Consider the following 22,532-nt stretch of genomic DNA (forward strand, 5'->3'; position numbering starts at 1 on the left):
GCTCCAGCGAAATCTATTCCTATAACTCTCTAAGTTCATATTAAATCATTTCCGTGGGCACAGAGTAAACCATAGTGAATCCTGTGGAAATCTTGTTGTTTTTAGAATTTGTGGCTTCCCCCCGCCCCACTAAATTGACAATATGACAAATTTATGTGGGTAATGTGTTTAAAGAAATAAAAACAGTTTTTAAAAGCAGGAATAAGAATTCTGTTTTGCAACTTTATAAGTTGAGTGTCTTATATTTTAAAGAGATAGCTGCCATCTCAATTATTAAAATGCGTGCTGGGAGCCCACAAATCAATAATATCCAATTTATTTGGATATTATTCCAAAATTCCAATTTATCTGGAATGCGACCAATTTAAAAGATGTCCTAAAATGTGTGAGTTAGTTATTCTACTAACAAGAAATTATTTAATCAATATTTATATTAAAAGCAATATTGGTAAATAGAAGACGATGCCTTAGATAGAGTTAATAACAATGGAGCCATTTATCTTTAATTTCACTTCATGCACTAATCTTACAATGGCAAGGTATTTGAATAGTGAAATCTCCATTCCACAAGTGACAAAGGTAGATGAAGAAGTTAAGTAAAGAATCTCAAAACAATATTAATATTTAAAATAGACTCAGAGCTCTGCTACTCCTAATTTCTGTTCCAGTATTCAAACTTCATCCGTAATTTTCCTTTATTCAAACACTTTTGAAACACCCAGCAAAGTTTTATATATATATTTTATACCATTTCTTGTTAAGTAATCAACTTCATATATCCTAGGAGAAAAACTAGAAAAAAGTGATTCAGAATCTAATCCATTCTTTCAGAGGTGTATAAATTACACTATTGATGTACATAGTTTAAAGGTCTTATGTTAGTCTCATTTCAATAAGCTGTTCCATTTAAATACAAATCATGAGGACCTGCTCCTCCTAAATTTTAGTAAGAGTTAACACATACACGGTGCTTAAAATATGCATATAATATGTGCCAAACATTTTCCACATACAAATCTGTTTAAACCTCTTAAACACTCCATGAGCCAGGTAACAGTATTTGCACATGATAGATAAGGAAACAGGTACAGGTAGGCTAAATGATTTGCCCAAGGTCACACAGTTATTTAGTGGCAGAGAGAGATTCAAGCCACTCTCTGGCTCCCAAAGCAGCACTCTCAAGCAGTCACCACTTTACTGCTGTAGCATCTAAAGTAAATTACCATTCTTCTATTTTATATAGCAAGTTATCAGATCAATCACCTCCAAACAATTCTAACAATGACAAAAATCCGTGTCCTTGAAAGGTCATTGTAAGTCCAACTTAACGGGCATGAACGTGGATCTTAATGTTGCTAATGCCATTTGTCTAAATGAAATCACAAAACTGAGCTTGAGTAATAAAGGATGAAGAGAAAGTCTCTGAACTCTTTGTACACTTGAACAAATAGCTTTGTAGCTCTTACATAAGTATAATTGTAAGGCATATTAAGTTGCACTTATCATCTTAATCTATTATTTAAAATGAAAGGAACAAAAAATCTATTTAATTTTATTTAGGACTGATTTTATTAATATTTTTTCTTCCGATTCAAAAGTAATAGTCTTTGTAAGAACTAGTCATTCCCCCTCCCTTTTTAATGAGACTTGTAGGTGCCTTTTCGTGATGCTGAATGCCATTCCCGTAAATGAAAAAGCTAGTTAATGATATTGTAGATAAGTAATGTTTTAACTCTAGAAGGGTGTGTGTGTGTGTGTGTGTGTGTGTGTGTGTGTGGGTGTGTGTGTGTTTTAACCACAAAACCAGAGGGGGAAGTGTGGGAGCAAGTGGGTTGGGCAGTGGCAAAAAAACCTCATGACACATCTCTCCTCCTCCCCGTGTTGGTTGGGAATATCTGGAGCAGCATTTAAATTCTGGCAGGTCCTGGTTGTCAGCAGCAAGAGGAGGAGGCGAGGAGTGCAGCAGCATCTGGGACTGGACTCTCCACGGGCGAGTGGCAGCCTTCTCAGCCGGCCGCAGACCCAGGTAAACCTGCAGTTTGCTATTTTGCTGCTGTCCTATGCATTCAGTTTCAGTTCAGGGGAAGGTCAAGTTGTAAGGAAGAGTTTAACTGTAATGCTATCATTCAGATTTAAATTGTTCTAGTCTTTTGAATAAGAATGCAAGATACATTGCAGATCTCCCAGAGGAAAGGTGACCAGCTATTTTGAAAGCCAGTAAAATATAAAACTTAAAAGTCCTTCCACTGAGTCCTCAAAAGAACTGAAACTACTTCTCCCAATCAGAAAAAAAGAAGGAAAAAAAAGTAAAATTCTATGCCCCTTTGGAATGATTATACTCATACCATTTGAAATAGATAGATGATTGTGGAGGCATTTAAAAGGAAAATGATCTTTAGTGCTAATGTAAGTCAATGATAATGCTATTTATTTGATTTATTCAAGGGGGAAAAAAAGCCCTTTCTGAATATTTTACTTCTGTATTTAACTGTAATAATTTTCACCAAAATACCTGTGTGGAGACTCATTATCACAAATAGAAAAGCTGTTGACTGTTTTCAATGTTTCCTTTTTCGTTTCAAATTTCGAGAATAACTTATTTAAATAGCTAACTTTAGAGAAAGCTTCATTTCACCCAAGTAACACCTTTTTAACAATTTAAGTTAAAAACAATGTTTGAAAGGCATGCTGAAAACATGAAGGAAGCAAATTTCTTTCTTAGTTTTATTTTCTTTCTCTTTGTGTTTTTCTTTGAAAAGTAAATATTTCCACACTAGCTAATTATTTTAATTAATTACTGTTGTAGTGTGTTTAGGTTTAGATAGCTGGTGATAGGTAATAATGGTGTAATCTCTGGAACTCTGAATTTAAAAGTTGAATAAATATAGGCTTGTAAAATTCCTCTCTCCCTTGTCTAATGGTGAAAGATGGAGAGAGAATACAGGTGGCATTACAGATATTAACTCAAAAACTGCATAATGTAAAAAAGAAAGTTGTCTCTAGGAGGTAGAAAATATATTTTATTTGTAATTATTTTATAACGTGGTAGCATAAAAGGTATCACTGTTTTAACCTCTGAAGAGATCAAGTATTCATTACAAAATGTTTTGCAGGAAAAATTGCTACCATGAGAATCGCAGTGATTTGCTTCTGCCTTGTAGGCATGGCATACGCCCTTCCAGTGAGTACAGCTGAATCTTAAAGAAAATTCTTCAAAGTAAATAAATTGTATGCTCCCATGTGCTGGGAACACGTTCACATTGTATTCTTTCTTCATCTTTTTTGTTTCAAAGGTTAAACACGCTGATTCTGGCAGCTCTGAGGAAAGGCAGGTAAGCATCTTGTCGGTTTATCATATAGTTAAATTATTTATCCAGCTGCTTCAAGAAGTACTACAAACATATTTATTGCAATTTTACTTATTTTCATAGTCAAGCCCAACAATTTATAAGTATTTATTGACCGCCTGCTTTCGATCTAGGCCAGTACCAAGCACAGTATATTTTTTAATTAGATATATGTTTCAAACACCAAACTAGATTTTTTAATATAATAAAATAATGCTCTAGGCCATCATTACTTGTATAAAATGAGTTCTATATGTGAATTTTTCTTTCCATGAGTCAACAAACTGTTCTAGAAGTATAAAATTCTATCCTTTGGTTTACTTAGTGGAAGGCTGTTTAAAATTCACCTCACATATTAGACAATGTGCATGACTGTTATATTCACAACATCTCCAAAGATTTTTGCTAAGTCCATTATAAAAGTCTATTTATGCTGTTTGCATCTATTGTGCTTGTCAGCTGACCTTAGATCACATTTTCCTAACCAAACATAAGACCAAATCAAACTCTTTACTATAATTATTTGACCAGCTCTGCAGATGTACCTGCCTCTCCACAATAGGTGAAACTGTGCCAACCAAACAACAAACGCGCATTGTCCCCAGGAGCCTGGACCAAAAGGCACAGAGTTCAGTTCAGATGAACAGAATAAAGGCCAAAATAGAGTTGCCTGGAATCACTGTAATTAGATTGCTTAATAAAGACACTAAGAGAAGAATCACTGTGTGTGGTTGGGTATGCAAGTGGGTGTGGGTAGGTGTGTCTGTTTTCCAATTGATTTAAGAATACCAATATTGAATTACAACAATAAGCTAGAAAAATTAACATTTTCAGAGAAGATAGAGGACACACTATTTGAAGGAAGAATTAGTGTTTTTTTAATAGAAAAAAAATAGGGCACATGAAGCCCTATGTCAGTATAAGTTGTTAAACGATATTTAGGAGATAAATGAAGAGCTCAACCTTCTAGAATCCTATAAATTTCGAGCTGGTAGGAAATAAGGTACGTCCATAAGGAGATGCCTCTGAAGATGAACACTGGTTATTTATGAGTGTTATGATTAATGGGTGGGTTTTAGTCTGTTTATTTTGCTTAGCTTTATTTTCTTTATATTACATTTTTAAATGATAAATTTACCCTATAAATGCATTCACCCTGAGCCTGTATCGATCATCAGAAAATATGTATAATATAAACGTAAATTATAACACATTTCTATGTAATATTTATATAAATATATTTTTCAAAGAAAAAAAAAGAGAGGAACTTTGAACTCATCTAGACCATTAGCTTTTTGTACTTTCTTTTAGCAAAAACTTTCAGAGAGGCCCAATCTGAAACTGCTTTGGTTACAGATAGTCACGATGACTGGTTTCCTCCCTATTCTTGTCTCTGCGCCCTCAAGTTCTCAACAATCTTGATGGCTGTGGAATGAACTCTATGGAACCCTCAGGGTTTTCATTCTCGATGACAGGGATGTGAAGTGATTGGTCATGGGTGATACGGCCCATCAAATGACAAACAATTAGAGCAATTTCCACTCGTCTGTACTAGCATATTATAATCATTTTCCAAATAAATAACTTGGCTAAAGGAAAGGCCATTCCATTCATGTCTTTGGAGCCTTAGAACAATAGAACTTTTGTGCAATGATTTAGTTAATATTATATTTCTGCAACAGCCACTAAGATAACCATCGGACCCATGGGGCTATTAAAAATTCAAAATGTATCTAGTACAAATGTAAACGTTCAAAATATAGCTAGGAACTGAATTTTTTACTTAATTTAATTTTAATTAACAAATTAATTTTAATTAAGTTTAAATATCCACATGTTATGTGGCTAGTAGATACCACATTGGGCAGCGCAGCTGTCCCTGTTCCTGTTTCTCCCTGTTCCATAGGGAGAGGAAATGATGAAGACCAACACTAATTAAGGGCAACTCTGCTTAGATGTACTTTAGCTGAGAGGAAATTTCCCCTAGCAAACATAGAACAGCAAAGCACAGTGTTAAGACGAGCGCGAAGAGCCTATTTGTCTGGATTGAACCCTAGCTCTTAACTTCACTGTGGTTGAGTTTCTCCTGATCTGTAAAATGGAAACAATAATGATGTCTGTCTCATAGCAGGTTGAGAGGATTCTATGAGTGAATGTATGTAAATCCCTTTGAAAGGGTGCCTGTTCTACAGTAAGTGCTCTGTAAGAGTTTAAATGAATCTGCAAGAAAAAAATAGGTTAGAAAAGGGGTATCTAAGGCTCTGGTTGACTACATACATACATATTATGCTTAACCATCAGTATTGGGGAAATATAGTTATTTTTTCAGCTTATCACTTAGAGATCTCTATGTTTCTTTTTAAAATAATGACAAATATGCAACTTTTTTGTAGCTTTTCAACAAATACCCAGATGCTGTAGCCACTTGGCTAAAGCCTGACCCATCTCAGAAGCAGAATCTCCTAGCACCACAGGTATTTTTAATTTTAATTAATTTTAAAAATTAAATTTCTTGCAATTAAAGAACAATAACAACAAAAACAAAAAGCCATTTGACCTGGTTAAGTAGATCCTTCCTATGTGTTGGTAAATGTGAGCTTAGGACATCAATTGATCTGCCATGTTGACTTCTTCCCCTTTACGTCATTCAGCAATGAGGCTGCAAAATAAGACCTGCTTTGGATGGAAAAGGCTAACTTTCGAATAAAAAAGTTAAACATGTATGATACACACTGATCTGTGCCTTTCCTTTTTCAGAATACTGTGTCCTCTGAAGAAACTGACAACTTCAAACAAGAGGTGAGATCTCACTTAGGTTCAGAGGCCCGCCACGCCTTGGAGAGACAAAAGAAGCCACTCTTTGTCCTAATGACATTGCCTGGGTTCAATTCTGACAACATTCTACCAGCAAATTTTCCAGTAAAGTTCCAGTCTAGAACTTGCTCAGAAAGAAAACATGTATTACTAAATGTCAGAAATACCAGATTCCTTTACATAAATTTAGTGTGGCAGGAAATGTTTACTAAGTTTTGTTATTTGAAATACTAAGCTTCTTGCAATTGATTTAAGGTATTTTATAGATGTCTTATTTAATATCTGAAAATCTAACTAACACCTATCAAAACCAACAGTTTGCCTCTAGGAACGTTTCTGTTACTACCATATGGTTTATTTGATAACTATTATTAGTGTTCTTAATTAGGACTTTTTATTAGGACTATTTATTAGGACCGTTTTATTAGGATGATTAATATATTTGCTAAGTGAAGAGATAAGTTAAATTTGCTTTCCTTAAGATTCTGTTTGACTATGCTTAGAATCCCTAATAAGGCAAGTATATTTGCTAATTAGAAGTTTAATAGACAATTACTGCACTTTATACATGTGTAAGAGTCACCTTTTGATTATCCATGCTTATAGGGAGGTAGTTTTAGGTTTGAGTACATGCATTAATATACAGATGCTCTCATCTAAGAATTCTCATTTGAAATAGAAGAAGTAATCTCACAGTTATGTATATATATTTATTGCATCATTGAATTTGGCATATTAAATAATGTCTGATGTGAAGGAGGAAAAACTGTTATTGATATAAATATTATACACATATTTGACTTAAAAATATTTAGGAAAGTAATTTTTTATGGGAAAACAGAAATAATATCTCAGATTATAATTCCATTTATCCTTAAAAGAAAAATTGGAAGATGCTCACTTTAGCTCCTAAAAGCCATTGGACGCAAAGGTCCTGAAATGAAATAAAAGTAAGCTAGAAAAAGACTAAAGCACCATAAAGGATAAGGGAAAATAAAAACTCTTACACTAATTTTTCTGGCCATTTTGATTTTTAGACTCTCCCAAGTCAGTCCAATGAGAGCCATGACCACACAGATGATGTGGATGATGAAGACGATGAAGACCATGTGGATAGCCAGGACCACATTGACTCAGATGACTCAGATGATGCTGATCATACTGATGACTCTGATAACTCTGATGAGTCCCACCACTCTGATGAGTCTGATGAACTGGTCACTGATTTTCCCACTGACTTTCCAGGAACCCCAGTTGTCACTCCAGCTGTCCCCACAGGAGACACAAATGATGGCCGAGGTGATAGTGTGGCTTATAGGCTGAAGTCAAAATCTAAGAAGTTCCACAGATCTGTAGTCAAGGTAAATCCTTTAACAGATGTATCAGATGGTTACAATTAGGGCTCAATTCTAGAAATCAGAGTCTGCATATTCGCTTATTTATTCATTCATTCATTCATTCAGTCAGTCAGTCAGTCAGTCAGTCAGTCAGTCAATCCACAAGCATCGTTATTACTTTATTATCATTAAATACAAAACTTTTTTCCATTTGGTAGTTTTTTTATGTTTAAGTCTACGTAATTTCTGTGATTGTCTCTCAGTCACAGTGCTATTTTTCAAAATCCTGGTTATAAAGCACTTTTTTTAATTAGAAAGAGACTTTGGAAAACAGCAATTATTTGCACAATACAGTGGTTACATTTTGAAGTTAAATACCTAAGAAGAATGATGGAGTTTCAAATTACAGTGAATCTATTGTCAAAGGATCTGGATTTGATACATAGCCTGGACATTTACTATTTACTTTACTTTTTAACTTTTAATTCACTATTCTTTTATGTAAAACAGAGATAAGAGACCTAACTCATAAGTTTCATCACATATATAATTGATGTACCTCTTACACTAAAGGAGATGACATATGAAAGGGCTTGATGAAATACAAAGTAACATGCTAACATTATTTTTTACTTCAGTCAAATTTAGACAGTTTTCAGTATAAATTGGCCTAAAAGTTCAAGAGCAGAAAAGAATTACAATATTCCCATCTCTGGCTGTCACTTAATTCTTTTTCCATTTGTGCTGTGATTCAGTATCCTGATGCTACAGAGGAGGACCTCACATCACATGTGGAAAGCAAGGAGGTGGACGATGCACGCAAGGCCGTCAAGGCTGTCTTCGTTGCGCAGGGCCTGCACGTGGCTTCTGACTGGGACAGCCCTAGGAAGGACAGTCAGGAAACAAGTCAGCTGGATGACCACAGCACGGAAACACACAGTCTTGAACATTCCGAAGAATATAAGCTGAAGGCAAATGATGAGAGCAATGGGCATGCTGATGTGATTGATAGTCAGGAAAATTCCAAAGTCAGCCACGAATTCCATAGCCAAGAATTTGATAGCCGTGAAGACAAGCTCGCCCTAGACCCTAAGAGTGAGGACCAAGACAAACACCTGAAATTTCGCATTTCTCATGAATTAGAAAGTGCATCATCTGAGGTCAATTAAAAAAATGAAAAATACAATTCCTTGTTTTTAATTAAAAGAAAAAATACATTATAGCGGGGTGAGAGAGGATATGAAATGCTTATTTCTCAGCTTAGTTGGTGAATGTATATGTATGTGGATGGGAAATAGATAATGTTTTTGATCAGTAGTTTAGTGTGTGGCTTCACGGTAACACCCCTGTAAACTGAAAACTTCAGGATTTAGTCTACGTTCTTTCCATATAAGAAATGCAAACTATCACTGCATTTTAATGTTTGTCATTCTTTTATGAGTAGAAATTCTTATAGAAGCAAACAAAATGCTTTTATACATTCATAAGAGAGAAGATAAAATTTTATGTCACTGTAATCTTTTGTTTTTCAAATTAGTGTACGTTTTGTTGTGATTATTTTTGTGTGAATAAATCTCATATCTGGAATGTAATGAGAGTTTGGTGGTGTCAATTGCTTTTCTTAGTCAGTTCCCTACAGTTGCCCAACAATTAACAGATATAATCATCTTAATGAATGTGCTGGACTTAGTAAAGAGCAATCTAGGAACTGCTGGATCAACTGTATAGCTTCTGGCGGAGCTAAAGTTCCTAGCCAAGGACACAGGAGTCCAGTGGGGGTGATATGCAACCAGAAATGACCCAATCATGCAGGACTCTGTAGGCTGCTTCCACCCAGTAAGAACACTTTTTTCTAATTTTCATAAAACTGACATAAAAGCTAATGAAAGCCAAGATGTAATCACAAATCAATTTTACTGTTTCTTATTAATTTGTTCAGTAAATTTATCGCTTTCCTGTCCTTGGACGAAAGCTTGGGTAGGTCCCATAGTTTTTCTGATTACTTATAGAAAATAAACAAATGGTCCTTTATATTGGGAAACATTTTAATGCAATTTCAGGTATAATTAAAATTTTTAATTTCATTCAAAACTAAAAGTTCTGGAAACCTAGAGTGGGACGAGTGTTTTTATCTCCTTGTCTTGCTCCTCTGCTTTTTCTAAAACTAGAAATTCCACTTGGAATTTTTAGAAATTTCTATTAAACAACTTTTGGGACAAAAGAGAAAAAATTTAAACTGCAGAATTTCTTTAAAAAGAATCATAATGAAAACACAAATTCTAGAGAATATAGTTAAACCAGTGATTACAGAAAATCCATAGCCTTAATTCTTGCAGCAACAAAAAATAAAAGAATGAAAATAGGTAAATTGAACTCCTATCATAAAAATTAGAAAAGAGCAGGGAAGTAAAGCAAAAGAAAGTATAAGAAAGGAAATAATAAAGTTAAAAGAAAAAAGAATGAGGTAAAGAACAGAAAAATAGTAGAAATGCATAAATCAAAATGCTGATTCTTTGTTAAAAAAAAATCAACAAAATAGATAAACTGCTAGCTAACCCAATAAAGGAAGAAAGGTAGAAAATACAAATAAGAAATAAAAACAAAAAGATAACCCATGAAACAGGAAATTTTAAAAATTGAGAGAGACAACTTTGCACAATTCAATATAAAATTAATAGAAAACCTAGCTGAATTAGGTTATTTTCTAGAAAAATGCAATTTACCAAAAGTGACTTCACTATACATGGAAAACATAAAAAGACAAATTTCTATAGAGGCAAGAGAAAATATTATCAAAGAACTATCTATAAAAACTAGACCCAAATGATTTTACAGGGGAATTCTATCAATCCTTCAAAGTCCAGATAATCCCCACACTATATAAATTATAGCAAAGAAGGAAAACTCACAGATGATCTTTATGAAACAAGAAAACTTTAACACTCAAACCTGGTAAAGATTACACACGCACGCACGCACGCACGCACACATGCACAGACTATAAACCATTCTCACACATGACTAGCAATGGAAAAATCCTGAATAAAATGCCAGCAAACAGAATCTAAAATCAAGTTCAAAGAATGCATCATAATCAAGGTGGAGGAGATTCTTGGACAATGATTCTTTAATACTAGTAAATTTATTTCCTGTAATTCACCGTATAGTTAGATCAAAAGAGAAAGATGTCCTATAATTACATCTACAGACTGTGTATTAGTCAGCTATTACTGTGAAAATAATGAGCAAAAAACACTCCTGATATCTCAGTGGCTTACAACCTCAAATACTTTTTTTTCTCACTCGCCTGTCTATGGGTTGGCAGGGGTGGCTGTGCTTCAGGCTGCAGGATGTATTCAGGTCTGCTCCATTTGTCTCTCTGTCTGGGATCAGCAACAACTCAGGCCCATCCTTCTGGTGGTAGAGGCAGAAATACAAGAGGAGTTAGAAATATGAAGCTTTGGGCTCAGAACTGACCTACTGCCACTTTTGATCAAATTCCATTATTAAAAGTAAGTCTCAAGTCAAATTCCATATCAATGTGCAGGTGAAATATACTCCTCCTACAGTGAATCATGATAGAGGAAGGAAAAAAGAAAGATTTGTGAAGAAATAATAAAATGTAGCGCCACCTTTGACAAATTTCAACAGTCATTCTTAAAGTTTATAAAAATAAAATGAAAATTAAGAGATACTTCCTTAATGTGATGAAATATTTTATGCATCAGCTAGAAAACCAGCATCATACTTAATGAAGAAATATTAAAAGCATTCTCACTATGATCAAGGACAAAGCAAATATATCCTTCATCTCCACTACTATATAACATAGTAGTGGAGATATAAGTTAATAATCATAACTGTTTAGATGCATAAGAATTGAGAAAGAAATTATATCTTTATGTAGATTATATAATACTACACCTAGAAAACAGAGAAGCAGTACTAAAAATAACAACTAACAAGTTCTGTAAGGTAGCATGATGTAAAAGTTACCTAAAAACATATATACAAAAAATATAAATAGTAACTGTTTAATAAATATAATGTCATTTAATATAGAAACAAAGAAAGATAAAATACTTAACAGAAAATGTGCCAAAACTACATTAGAAACTCTATTAAACACTCCAATGTTTTTCTCCTATGTTCTTCAACACCATAAAGATGCCAATTCTCTCAAGTACCGTAAAAATGTAATGTGATTCAAATTCGAATAAAAGTAAACTTTTTTTCTAGAGTGCTGCAAGCTACTTTTAAAGTTCACATGAAAAAAATAAACATACGATAATATGAAAGAAAATTCTGAAAAATATAAGCAATAAAGGAGGATTAGTCCTAACAAATATTATAGAGCATCTCAATAAAAATACTGTGGTGCCGGCAAATGAATAGAAAGAGTGGAAGAGAATAGTAAGTCCAGAAATAGACCCACGTGGATATGGCAATTGCTATATGACATCTGAGATCACTAGGGGAAAGATGGGCTTTTAAATAAATGATGCTGAGTGACTGGATATCTACTTGGAGAAAGATAAAATTGGATCCATATCTCACACCATACATCAAAATAATCTCCAAATTAACCAGATATGTAAATTTTTTATAAAATACTATAAAACTATCAGACGAATTCATGAAGGAGTTAATCTGGATGTGAGGAAAGCTTTTCTGTGAGAAGACTCAACCCCATGTCATCTACTGTAAACTAAATGTTTGTGTCCCCTCAAAATTCTTATGCTAAAACCTAATGCCCAATGTGAGGGTATTTGGAGATGGGGCATTTGGGAAGTGATTAGGTCATGAGGGAGGAGTCCTTGTGAATAGTGTCCTTATAAAAGAGATTCCTGGAGCTCCCTGGCTTCTTCCACCCTGGGAGGACACAGTAAGAAGATGGCCATCTATGAACAGAAAGCAGTCCCCTCATCAGACACCAAATCTACTGATGCCTTGATTTTGAACTTTCCAGCCTCCAGAACCATGAGAAGTAAATGTTTCTTGTTTATAAGGCACCAATCTTTTGGTTACTTGTGTTATAATAGCCCAAACTATAAGACTAGACACTACCAGCCTTGTATTATTAGTCAAGAGCAGCAGCCCCTTGGGCTCCCCATGTACTTGCTTCGGTTGGCACTTCATCACAACCAACTACAGGTAACAGCTTTAATTGTGTTGTCCCTGCATGCCAAAGAATACAAGTATCCGATTTCCCACTGGCAAGTGGCTCAACACTGTGCTCAAATCCAAGGACATAACCAAGTTGATCCAGAAATTGTATCTGTGAATGGTGATACCATTCAAAGACCCCTCCCTGCACTCTATCAATCAGGGTTCAGTTAGAAGACAGGAAACACACCAGTAATTTGAATAGGGAAAATTTAATATAAGAATTATTAACTAGAAACAGGAAGTTAATCAGAAATCATTGTACTGACAGGACACAATAAGAAACAATTTGGAAAGAAAGCTTCTCTTTCTAAAGCTAAGATTCACATTTCATCAGGGAGGGTGTGGCTGCAGCCCAGAGGAGGACAGAGAAGTTTGCTGTGTTATCCTGTGTAGAGCTGGTCTATAGCTCGTGGGCTGAAGTTGGCAAACAAGTCATTTCCCACAGGAGTGCCAGTAGACTGAGGCTAGTAAGCAGGAAATCGTGGGTCATGACTGCTGAGCAGGAAACTGCCTGCCAGGGTGCCAGCAGAACTAGCTGGACAGTGAGCACCACTGAGTGTTCTGCATGTACATCACTGGCAGGTGCTCCACAGGAGGAGCAAGAAAAGAGGACACACACCGGCACGCAAAGCCTTTTTTTTTGCAGTATCCCTTCAGTGCCCTCTGCTGACAAAGTTTGCTGTGTGCCACCTAGTTTGGGAAGCATGTTTACAGGGTCCAACTTCAATATCACAAAGCAGGGCAGATGGCAATGGAATTTGAGCAGAACAGCAGTAAAGTGATATCCCTCACAGGCTCTGGGAAAAAGTCTGCTTCCTGTTGTTGGACAAAATGGGTAAAAAATGAGCCTGGGAAATCTCTTTAATGATAGAATTCAAAGAAACACTCAGAAACAAAATAGGGTCATAATCAAGAGAACTAATAGCAAACTGAAGGTTACTTCTACTGGCCAAAATTGAATTTAAGAATAAAAAGAATAATAACAATAATGGAGTATAACAAATTGAATTTTTTTAATTTAATTAGTATTCAGTGATACTCTGAGAGCATAAAAGAAAGATCTTTATAGAGAAATGCTAGTTAATAATAAATGTAGAAGGAATGATAAAATTAGAAAGTCATTTTGCAACCCACAGTAATATTGATTCAGGAAATGATCACTAAGGAATGTTAAAATCATTGCACAAAAGGTTATTGAGAATAGAATATTCATCTGGTCTCAGAATACCATCCACAAATTACTAATTCTGAAGGAAGAAGATACCTGTAACTAGAGAGGTTTGGTAATCACCGTCTTCACCCAGTAATCAAACTTAGCTTCACTAATGGGAGTACTAGATATGTGCCTCCTAATGTGATGCAATAAGAAGAATGTAACATTGCTTATTAAATGATTTTGTAAAAAATGTTTAACGGAATCAAATTGTAAGAAAACAAACAAATCTAGAATTTGAGCTACCCTTTGATAAAACTGGCCTGAATTTTCTAAAAAACTAGAGTTGCCAGATAAAATACAGAACATTCAATTAAATTTGAATTTCGGGTGAACAACAAATCATCTTTTAGTATAAGCATGGGCATATTATACTAAAATATGATTCATTGTTTATCTGATGTTGAAATTAACTGAGCATCCTTTTTTCCCTAAATCTGTCAATTCTACAAAAGAAGTTAATGTAATGAAAGAAAAAGAAGGAGTTGACAGCAGTAGATACTATTCTAGATTAAAAGCCTAAATAAGCATACTGAAGGGCAAAACAAACTTTGATTGGGTTCTGGATTGAAAAAGAAACAAAACTATATTAAGCATTTGGAGGACAATTATGGTAATTTAAATAAAATGGTATGTTAGATGATATAGTGAAATTATTGTTAGTTTTCTTAGGTGTAATTACTGCATTATGTTTATGAAAGTGAATGTCCTTATTCTTAAGAGGTGTACAATTAAATATTTAGGAATGCACTTGGAAAAATTCACCCAAGCAATCTTGAGAAAGAACAAAGCTGGAGGAGTCACACTTCCTGATTTCAAACTATATTACAAAGCTATGGTAATCAAAACAGTATGGTACCAGCATAAAAACAGAACCATAGACTAATGGAACATAACTGAAAGCCCAGAAGTAAATCTGCACATATATGGTCAACTAATCTTTGAAAAGGGCACCAAGAATACTCAATGGGGAAAAGATATTCTCTTCAAGCAATGATGTTGGGAAAATTGAATGTCCACACACAAAAGAATGAAGTTGGACCTTTATCCTATACCATACACAAATATTGTGCATTATATACTGGTGGGAATTTAAATTAGCACAGCCTTTATGGAAAATAGTATGGAGCTTCTCAAAAATTTAAAATAAAACTGCCATATGATCCAGCAATCCTACTTCTGGATATACATCCAAAGGAAATGAAATCAGTATTTCGAAGAGATATCTACACTGCCACGTTCATGGCAGCATATTAAAAATAGCCAAGATATGGAAACAACGTAAGTCCAATGACAGATAAGTGGATAAAGAAAATGTAAGAGATATATGTGTGTGTGTATATACAAATGTATTTCAGCCATAAAAAAGGAAGAAAATCCTGCCCTTTGCAACAACATAGATAAAACTGGAGGACATTGTGCTAAGTGAAACAAGCTAAAAACAGAATTAAAAATACTGTATTATCTCACTTATATGTGGAATTTAAAAAAATTCAAACTCATAGAACCAGGGAGTAGAATGGTGGTTGCCAGGGCTTGGGGTATGGGGAAAATGGGAAGATGTTGGTCAGGGGTATAAACTTTCAGTTATAAGATTAGTAAGTTCTAGGGTATTTAATATGTAGCATGATAGTTACAGTCAATAATACTGTATTGTGCACTTGAAATTTGGTAAGAGAGTAGATCTTAAGTGTTCTTAGCATATATACAAAGAAAGGTAACTAACTATGTGAGGTGATGGATGTAGCAACTTGATTGTGATAATTGTTTCACACTGTATATGTAATTAAAGCATCAAATTATACAACTTTTAAAAAAATCGCATCATACAACCTATACAATCTGTGTTTGCATATCATACCATAATAAAGCTGGGAGAAAAAACCCAAATGTAAATAGATGAAGTTCCTCTGTTCAAAAATAGATTCATGTAATGGTAAAAAAATAAATAAATAATAATAATAATAAATATCACATCACCCTTCATTCTTTTTGTTTTTTTTTGTTTCCCCTATATGTAGATTTAAAAAATATTTTAAAAACTGTAATTAAAAAGCAAACAGCATGCAATGAAACAAAGAGTTTATTCTACAATAAAAATATAAATATTATGAACCATTAAGCACCAAATAAAAGAGCAATGAAATATAACAAAAACTATTACAACCACAATAAATAATTGATAAAAACATAATAGTAGGAGAACCTAGATGACCTTGGATATGGCGATGACTTTTTAGATATAACACCAAAGGTATGATCCATAAAAGAACTTGTAAACTGAGCTAAACTAAAATTAAAAAGTTCTGTTTTGCAAAAGTCAATATCGACAGAAAGATAAAACAAGCTACATACCAAGGAGAAAATATTTTCAAAGACACATCTGATAAAAGATTGTTATCCAAAATATACAAGGAACCCTTTGAACTTAATAATAAGAAAATAAATGAAACACTATTTCAAAATTATTTTTAAAAAACTTTCCTAAAATAAATAAATAAGTTGAATTTGCTGATTAGGCCTGTTATTATTTCCCAAATATTATTTCCCAGAAAAATAATTGTGCAGAATGATCAACACGAAGTTGTATCCTGGAGAAGGATAATAAAAAAAATTCATTGAGCAAGTAACTTTGGGGCAGGAAAACTGAGTCAGCTTCTAGGGCTGAGAGAAATAAGAGAGGTTTAATCTGACCTCCTACTTCTCCATGGCAACATTTAATGACAGAGGAAGGTGGAGGAATTTTTCCAGAATCCTAAAAACAAGAAAAAAAATTAAGCCCAAAAAGATTAAGCCCATTTGTTTCAGGTTTATGGCAACAGAAAGCCAGTCTCAGTTTTGTTCAGATTCTGGGAATCATGAGGTATTCATGAGTCCTTTAAAAAACAAACAAACAAACAACTTTTTAATCAAAGATCTATCCCAAAAAGATTGAATCAAAAGAAAGAACTCAGAAAAAGAGAATACATGTTTTAAAAGTACTGATAATGAATACTAAATACATATACATATATAAGATGAAATACTATATTTACTATTTTAGAAAAAATAAAAGTTCATAGACTTCAGCAATGTAAAAGTTATTAATTTTAAAAAGTGTTTGTTAGTAAAGACTACACAGTTGCAAATATCTTTTTCTTTCAGAAGAGCCGAAGGCTACTAAAAAAAGTGATGCATCAAAAAAATGCTTGCTTCGCTTAAAAAATTGACAGTTGATATTAAAATTAACATTTGTAAATGATTTCTAGATATTGTTTAGACAGAAACCCAATATAACTCATTAATGCTTTGCGACAAACTGATGAGTAGCCCTTTACGGGTCAGACCAACTATAGACTGTGACCAGAGTCATTACACAAAATTAAACCATTAAAATTTACAAATTTAAAATACTCTATGTGGCCAGTGAACAAGATAATGAGGGATGCTACTGTAACCAAAGCAGGATGGTATTAGTAAAAGGTAAACACATAAATCAAGGGAACAAAACAGAGCATCCAGATATAAGCTCACAAACGCATGGCAATTGATTTTCAACGATGGCACAAAGATGATTTAACAGAGAAAAGATAGTCTTTTCAACTAACGGTGCTGGAACAATTGGATATCCATACACAAATAAAAGAAAGAAAGGAAAAAAACCTCAATCCATACCTCATACCTATACAAAATTATCTCAATTGTATGCCTAAATGTAACACCTGAAATTATAAAACTTTTAAAAGAAAATATAGGAAAAAGTGTTCATGGCCTTGTGTGAAGCAAAGATTTCTTAAATATGATATCAAAAGCACAATCAACAAAAGAAAAAATTCATAAATTGGGCATCATCTAAATTATTAACCTGCTATGGAAAAAATGCTCAAGAGAATAAAAAGACATTTTTAAAAGGCCCTTTGGAACTTTATTTTATAGCAAGAATTTCGAAGTTGTAATTTAACAATATTAAAAAAGAAAAGTAGGGTTCAGCATCCTCCAAAGTCTCTAATCTCCTAACCCTATCAGCATGGAAAGCCAAGCCCGTCACCATATATGTCCTATTTAGCTTCTTTAGCTCAGACCAGATGGCCCAATCAAGTGTTCATATGCATCTTATGCATATTACTAACACAACTTTTACAAGTCTGTATGATTCACATCTACTCAAATCTATTTCAATTGCAAGGGACAGAAACCCCAACATAGAAAAAATTAATCAAAAAAGAAATTCTTTAGCTAATGAAGTCCAAGGCTAGATTAGAGCAAGTTCAATTAGAGCAGGCTCAGGGGCTCAAATGAGATCATCAGAATCTGGTCTTTCCCATCTCCTAGGACCGACCTAATACACAATGAATCACAATCCCTAGGAGTTAGACTCCACACTCTTAAATGGCAACAACAAACCCCTTCCAGATGGTGCCATAGATCATTTATTGGGTAATTGCTTTATCTGTGTATAGCTTTTCTTTGCAAGCTAGTTACAAGCTTCTTACCAGCACGGGCAACTTCTTTTGCACACTAATCAGATCTAAGTTTGTGCTAAATGAATATTAAACAGGTATTCTGTAAAGTCTGATAGATCCGGAGATGCTGTAAGCCTTATTCATGTTGGCATCAGAAGGCATTGAAAAAAAATTTTGATGTCCTTTTGGAAAATCTGGGCTAGTGAAAGTCCAGTTGTATTAAACGTTTTTGAACAATTACACCCAAATAGTATCAGTGAATAAAGTTGAATTGATGAAGAGAAAAAGCCTCACACAGTATTCACAAAGAGCTCTGTTCCTGGCCCTTCATAACTCAAAATTCTTTTGAACTTGGATAAAGATATGAATGATAAATATCTTATCTGCATCTGACAAAACTAGGATATGACAAGTGATTTAAAAAAATGTATTTCACGATGTTCTTGAGTAGCTTGGCCACCCAAACATTACCACTAGTTCAATTTCTGTATTCTTCCAGTCTTCACATTATACAAATTTTTTTATATGTATGTATTGTTTGCTAAATTTTTCCCCTGAAAACATTACCACTAGTTCAATTTCAGTATTCTTCCAGTATTCACATTATACGTTTTTGTTTTTTTTGTGTGTGGTATATGTATTGTTCACTCCATTTTTCCCCTGAGCATCAACATTTTGGCTGCCAGCTTGTCTAGACTTAAATCCCTACAACTCTAAATCTAGTAGCAAGAAAACCTTTCCTTTTCCAACAACTCAGAAAAAAAGTTCTGTCCTGGTTTCCATTGAACAAAACCAGATGCCATGCCTGTTCTTAAATACCATTCACAGGGGCCAACAGGACATAATGCTCTGGTTGGCCAACCCTGAGTTCCACACTCATCACTGGGAAGCTAATGGTGGTGTCAGCCACACCTGAGGCACACATGGATTCAGAACATGGGAGGGCGGTTCCCCAAGAAAATCTGAATACTGTTAGGATAAGAAAGGGGACTGGCTATTGAACTGCTAAACAACAAACCAAATAAGCCAGGGTCTCTGCTCTCTAGGAACCTACATTCTACTCAAGTAGACAACTGTTAACAGATATTTTCAATATGAGGTGGTAAATGTTGTAATAAAAGTTTACAAGGTAAAAGGGCAAGTAAATTTAAGCCAGGGGCCAGGATCGTGGCTAAGAAGTTCCAGAAGAGATGATGCCTGAGTCTAGAAAGATTCATAAGTCTTTATGCAATCTCATAAGTCTCTAGAAGAGGGCTTGGGAGTGATGTAAGGATATTTCCAAGCATCTTTGACTTATAAGACTTGATCCCCTTGAAGACAGGAATCATATCTTATATTTGCCTCCTTAGAATTCAACATGGTGCCTGGTGTTAGGTGGACACTCTGTAAGTGTTAGGTGAATTTATTAATATTCTTTAATTATGTCTTCAACAAAAAACTGTTTGGGAATTCGAAAGTTCAATATTTAACCTCGTTGTTCAGAGAAGGAAACAGAGAGGTTAGTTTATCAAAGTCATGATGCCAGCCAACAATGGTGCCAAAGTAACCCTCGCAGAAACAGAGACATGTCCAACTCAACTCTAGACATGAAGAAGAATGCTATAAATCCTAGCTTTGCATTATCAGAGCAGTAGAGTGAGAAATAAAGTAAAAGTTTTAGTATGGTTAGGAGTTCTTATAAAGCCCAAAATATCAAATTTTCTTCTAATGATTTCAGATGGCAAGTGGTAATAATTTATTTTACAATGTCCTTGAATAAATAAGGGCTAGGGAACAAATTGAGAGGGAAACATGTTTGTTTGGGTAGGTTGCTAAGCAACGCCACACATACCAGAGACTTTTTTTGAAGGTGGAATCTGTAGAACCAACGGGTTCTTCAGTGTGTGTCTACTTCATTGGTTTACCCTGGAAAATAACAGCAAAACAAGAAAAACAGGCAGTTCTAATAATACAGAACTCAGATGTGTAGAGAATACCAAGTTTTAAATTAAACTAAATTATTTTTAAAGTTGTCTTTTAAAATGGCTTTTCCAAGTGTCCTCTATGGCACTGAGACTAAGAGGTGGGGGTTTGTATGGCATGTCCCCAGAAGAACCTACCAAACAGATGAAACAAAACCAAATAGCATTCAGGCTATGTTATCTATCCAACACAGTGTTTCAAGTCCTATAGATTACTGAAATTTGTAATATGGAAATAGGATTGCAGCAACCAGATGAAGAAAAATTCAAGTTTGTACTTTGTACATCTCACTTATCTAATAAGGGAAAATTTCACGTGAAAAATATGGTTTTAAGATGAGTACTAAAGGAAGGAGTTCAGTGGGTACAGAGAGAAATTCACAGCCTCAAGTCCTGCTTGGGCAAAAGCTAGGAGCTCTGAATGAGGGAGAACGTGTCAGGGTAAAAGCACTAAAGAGAACATTAGCAAGCCACAAAGAATGAATAGAGTTTGAGCGGGAAACATATTGAAAGGCTAGTGGAGGGTTTATGAAGATTAAGATTGAAATTAGTAGTGAAACTCCTGGAATGTAAGGTGAAAGATGCAATAGACCAAATAGTATCCAAGTTATGATCACAAATATTGCTGTAAATTTTTTAAATCACACTTCTTGCAATGATTTGTAAATAAAATTTTGGGTAAGCACACATCTAATTCTGAATTATGTATGTGTGGACACGTTTTCCATCAACCTGAATTCTTTTCGGGAGAAGAGTATAGTCTTAGGGAAAATGTTGCAGATTTTTACACTGTAAAAAAGGAGAATATTATTAGTAATTACAGAATAAAGTCTGTATTTCTTAACATGCACCTGAGGCCTGCCATGATCTGACTCTGCCTACCTTCCCCTCCTAGGCCAGCCTGAGTAGTCTCTCTTCTCAAGCCCCTCTTGTGTTGAAAGCCTTCACTATTGACTTGATGCTAAATTATATTCTGCTGTCCATTGTTATTTAGACTAAGTGTATGCATCGCTCCCATGAGATTATAACTCCCTGACGGATCTGTCCAAATAGTACTTTGTTTAGTATGTTTTAAATAAAATAATAATGTCATTTGCTATGTATAGTAAAAGCACAGAATTTAAACTCAATAGATAGTAATTGCATTAATTTGTTTATTATATTATTTCTTGATGGTATTTTCCCATTCAGTAGTCTCTTCCTTAGGTCTCTGGACTATAGACCTGCTAGCAAAAAATAGTAAGAACAAGAAATGAACACACTAAGCAGTAATCCGCTGTACGTAAACCTTGAACTGTGGAAAATCAAAACCTCTTTGGAGAACAGATATCACAAAACTGAAAATAGCATTTTGAGCAGTGACCTGTCATAGCTTCATGTGGGCCTAAGTTCTTCCCATGGTTCTTGGAGCCCAGAGAAGTTGTGGTGTGTAATAGTTAAAAAGAGCTCTACATAAAGAATTCTCAGTCTTTATCAAAGGTTTAGTTCTGTGACTAAAAATGATGGCTCCTGACTAGATCCATTCATGTCCTCAAAAAATCCTCAGGGAATGTAAGTAAGCTCTTTAAGGGCGGAGCTTCTCACCTGTTTCATTGATTGCGCTCTGTCCTAGTGGTATGCCTGGAGCATAGTGGGTAATCAAGAAGTATGGAGCCTCTATCCTCAAGAAGCTCACAGTTTGGTTGGGACAAAGACTTCCAATTACACAATTATAATAGATGAAAATATTTATCATGATTAAGATATAAGAGCTAATAATACCCAACATTTGGGCATTTACAGTATGCCAGTGTTCTATGTGCCTTACCTATATTAACTTGTTTAATCCTCACAACAATCCTTTGAGGTGAACATTCTAATTATTCTCATTTTATAAGTGCGAGAAAGTAGAGCGACTTGCCCAAGGTCACACAACTAGGAAGTGGCAGAGCCGGATCTGAGCCCAGGGTTCACAGTTAGCACACTGTAAACTCAAGCCAAATAGTACTTCTGACTCAAGGACTGCTGACATTTTTTTCTAAGTCTGGGATTCCAGGTGATGGCATCACTGATGATAATGCGCTAGGGATAATTTCATGAAAGCTCTTCTATTTGGGACACATTGGTGCTTCTCAAACACACATTGCCCCAGAATTCTCTGAGAAGACCCAGAATTTCAGGCCTGAAATCTTGGAGATTCTGAATTAATCAGGTTGGAGTGCTATCGATATATATTTTTTAATTAATTAATTTATTTAGTAACATTTTAT

The 22,532-nt window shown here is 34.5% G+C and overlaps 1 protein-coding gene across 1 annotated transcript; it reads left to right on the plus strand.

The window, feature by feature from the left end:
- The first annotated feature begins 1,872 nt into the window (after positions 1 to 1,872).
- SPP1 (secreted phosphoprotein 1) lies at positions 1,873 to 9,090 on the plus strand. Its single transcript, XM_006910714.3, has 7 exons — positions 1,873 to 2,026; positions 3,114 to 3,181; positions 3,294 to 3,332; positions 5,741 to 5,821; positions 6,105 to 6,146; positions 7,199 to 7,522; positions 8,254 to 9,090. Exons 2-7 carry the CDS (start codon positions 3,128 to 3,130, stop codon positions 8,665 to 8,667), a joined length of 954 nt encoding a protein of 317 aa, XP_006910776.1. The 5' UTR covers positions 1,873 to 2,026; positions 3,114 to 3,127; the 3' UTR covers positions 8,668 to 9,090.
- Positions 9,091 to 22,532: the final 13,442 nt, after the last annotated feature.

Source organism: Pteropus alecto, unplaced genomic scaffold, assembly GCF_000325575.1.
Source record: "Pteropus alecto unplaced genomic scaffold, ASM32557v1 scaffold63, whole genome shotgun sequence".
Classification (NCBI taxonomy): domain Eukaryota; kingdom Metazoa; phylum Chordata; class Mammalia; order Chiroptera; family Pteropodidae; genus Pteropus; species Pteropus alecto.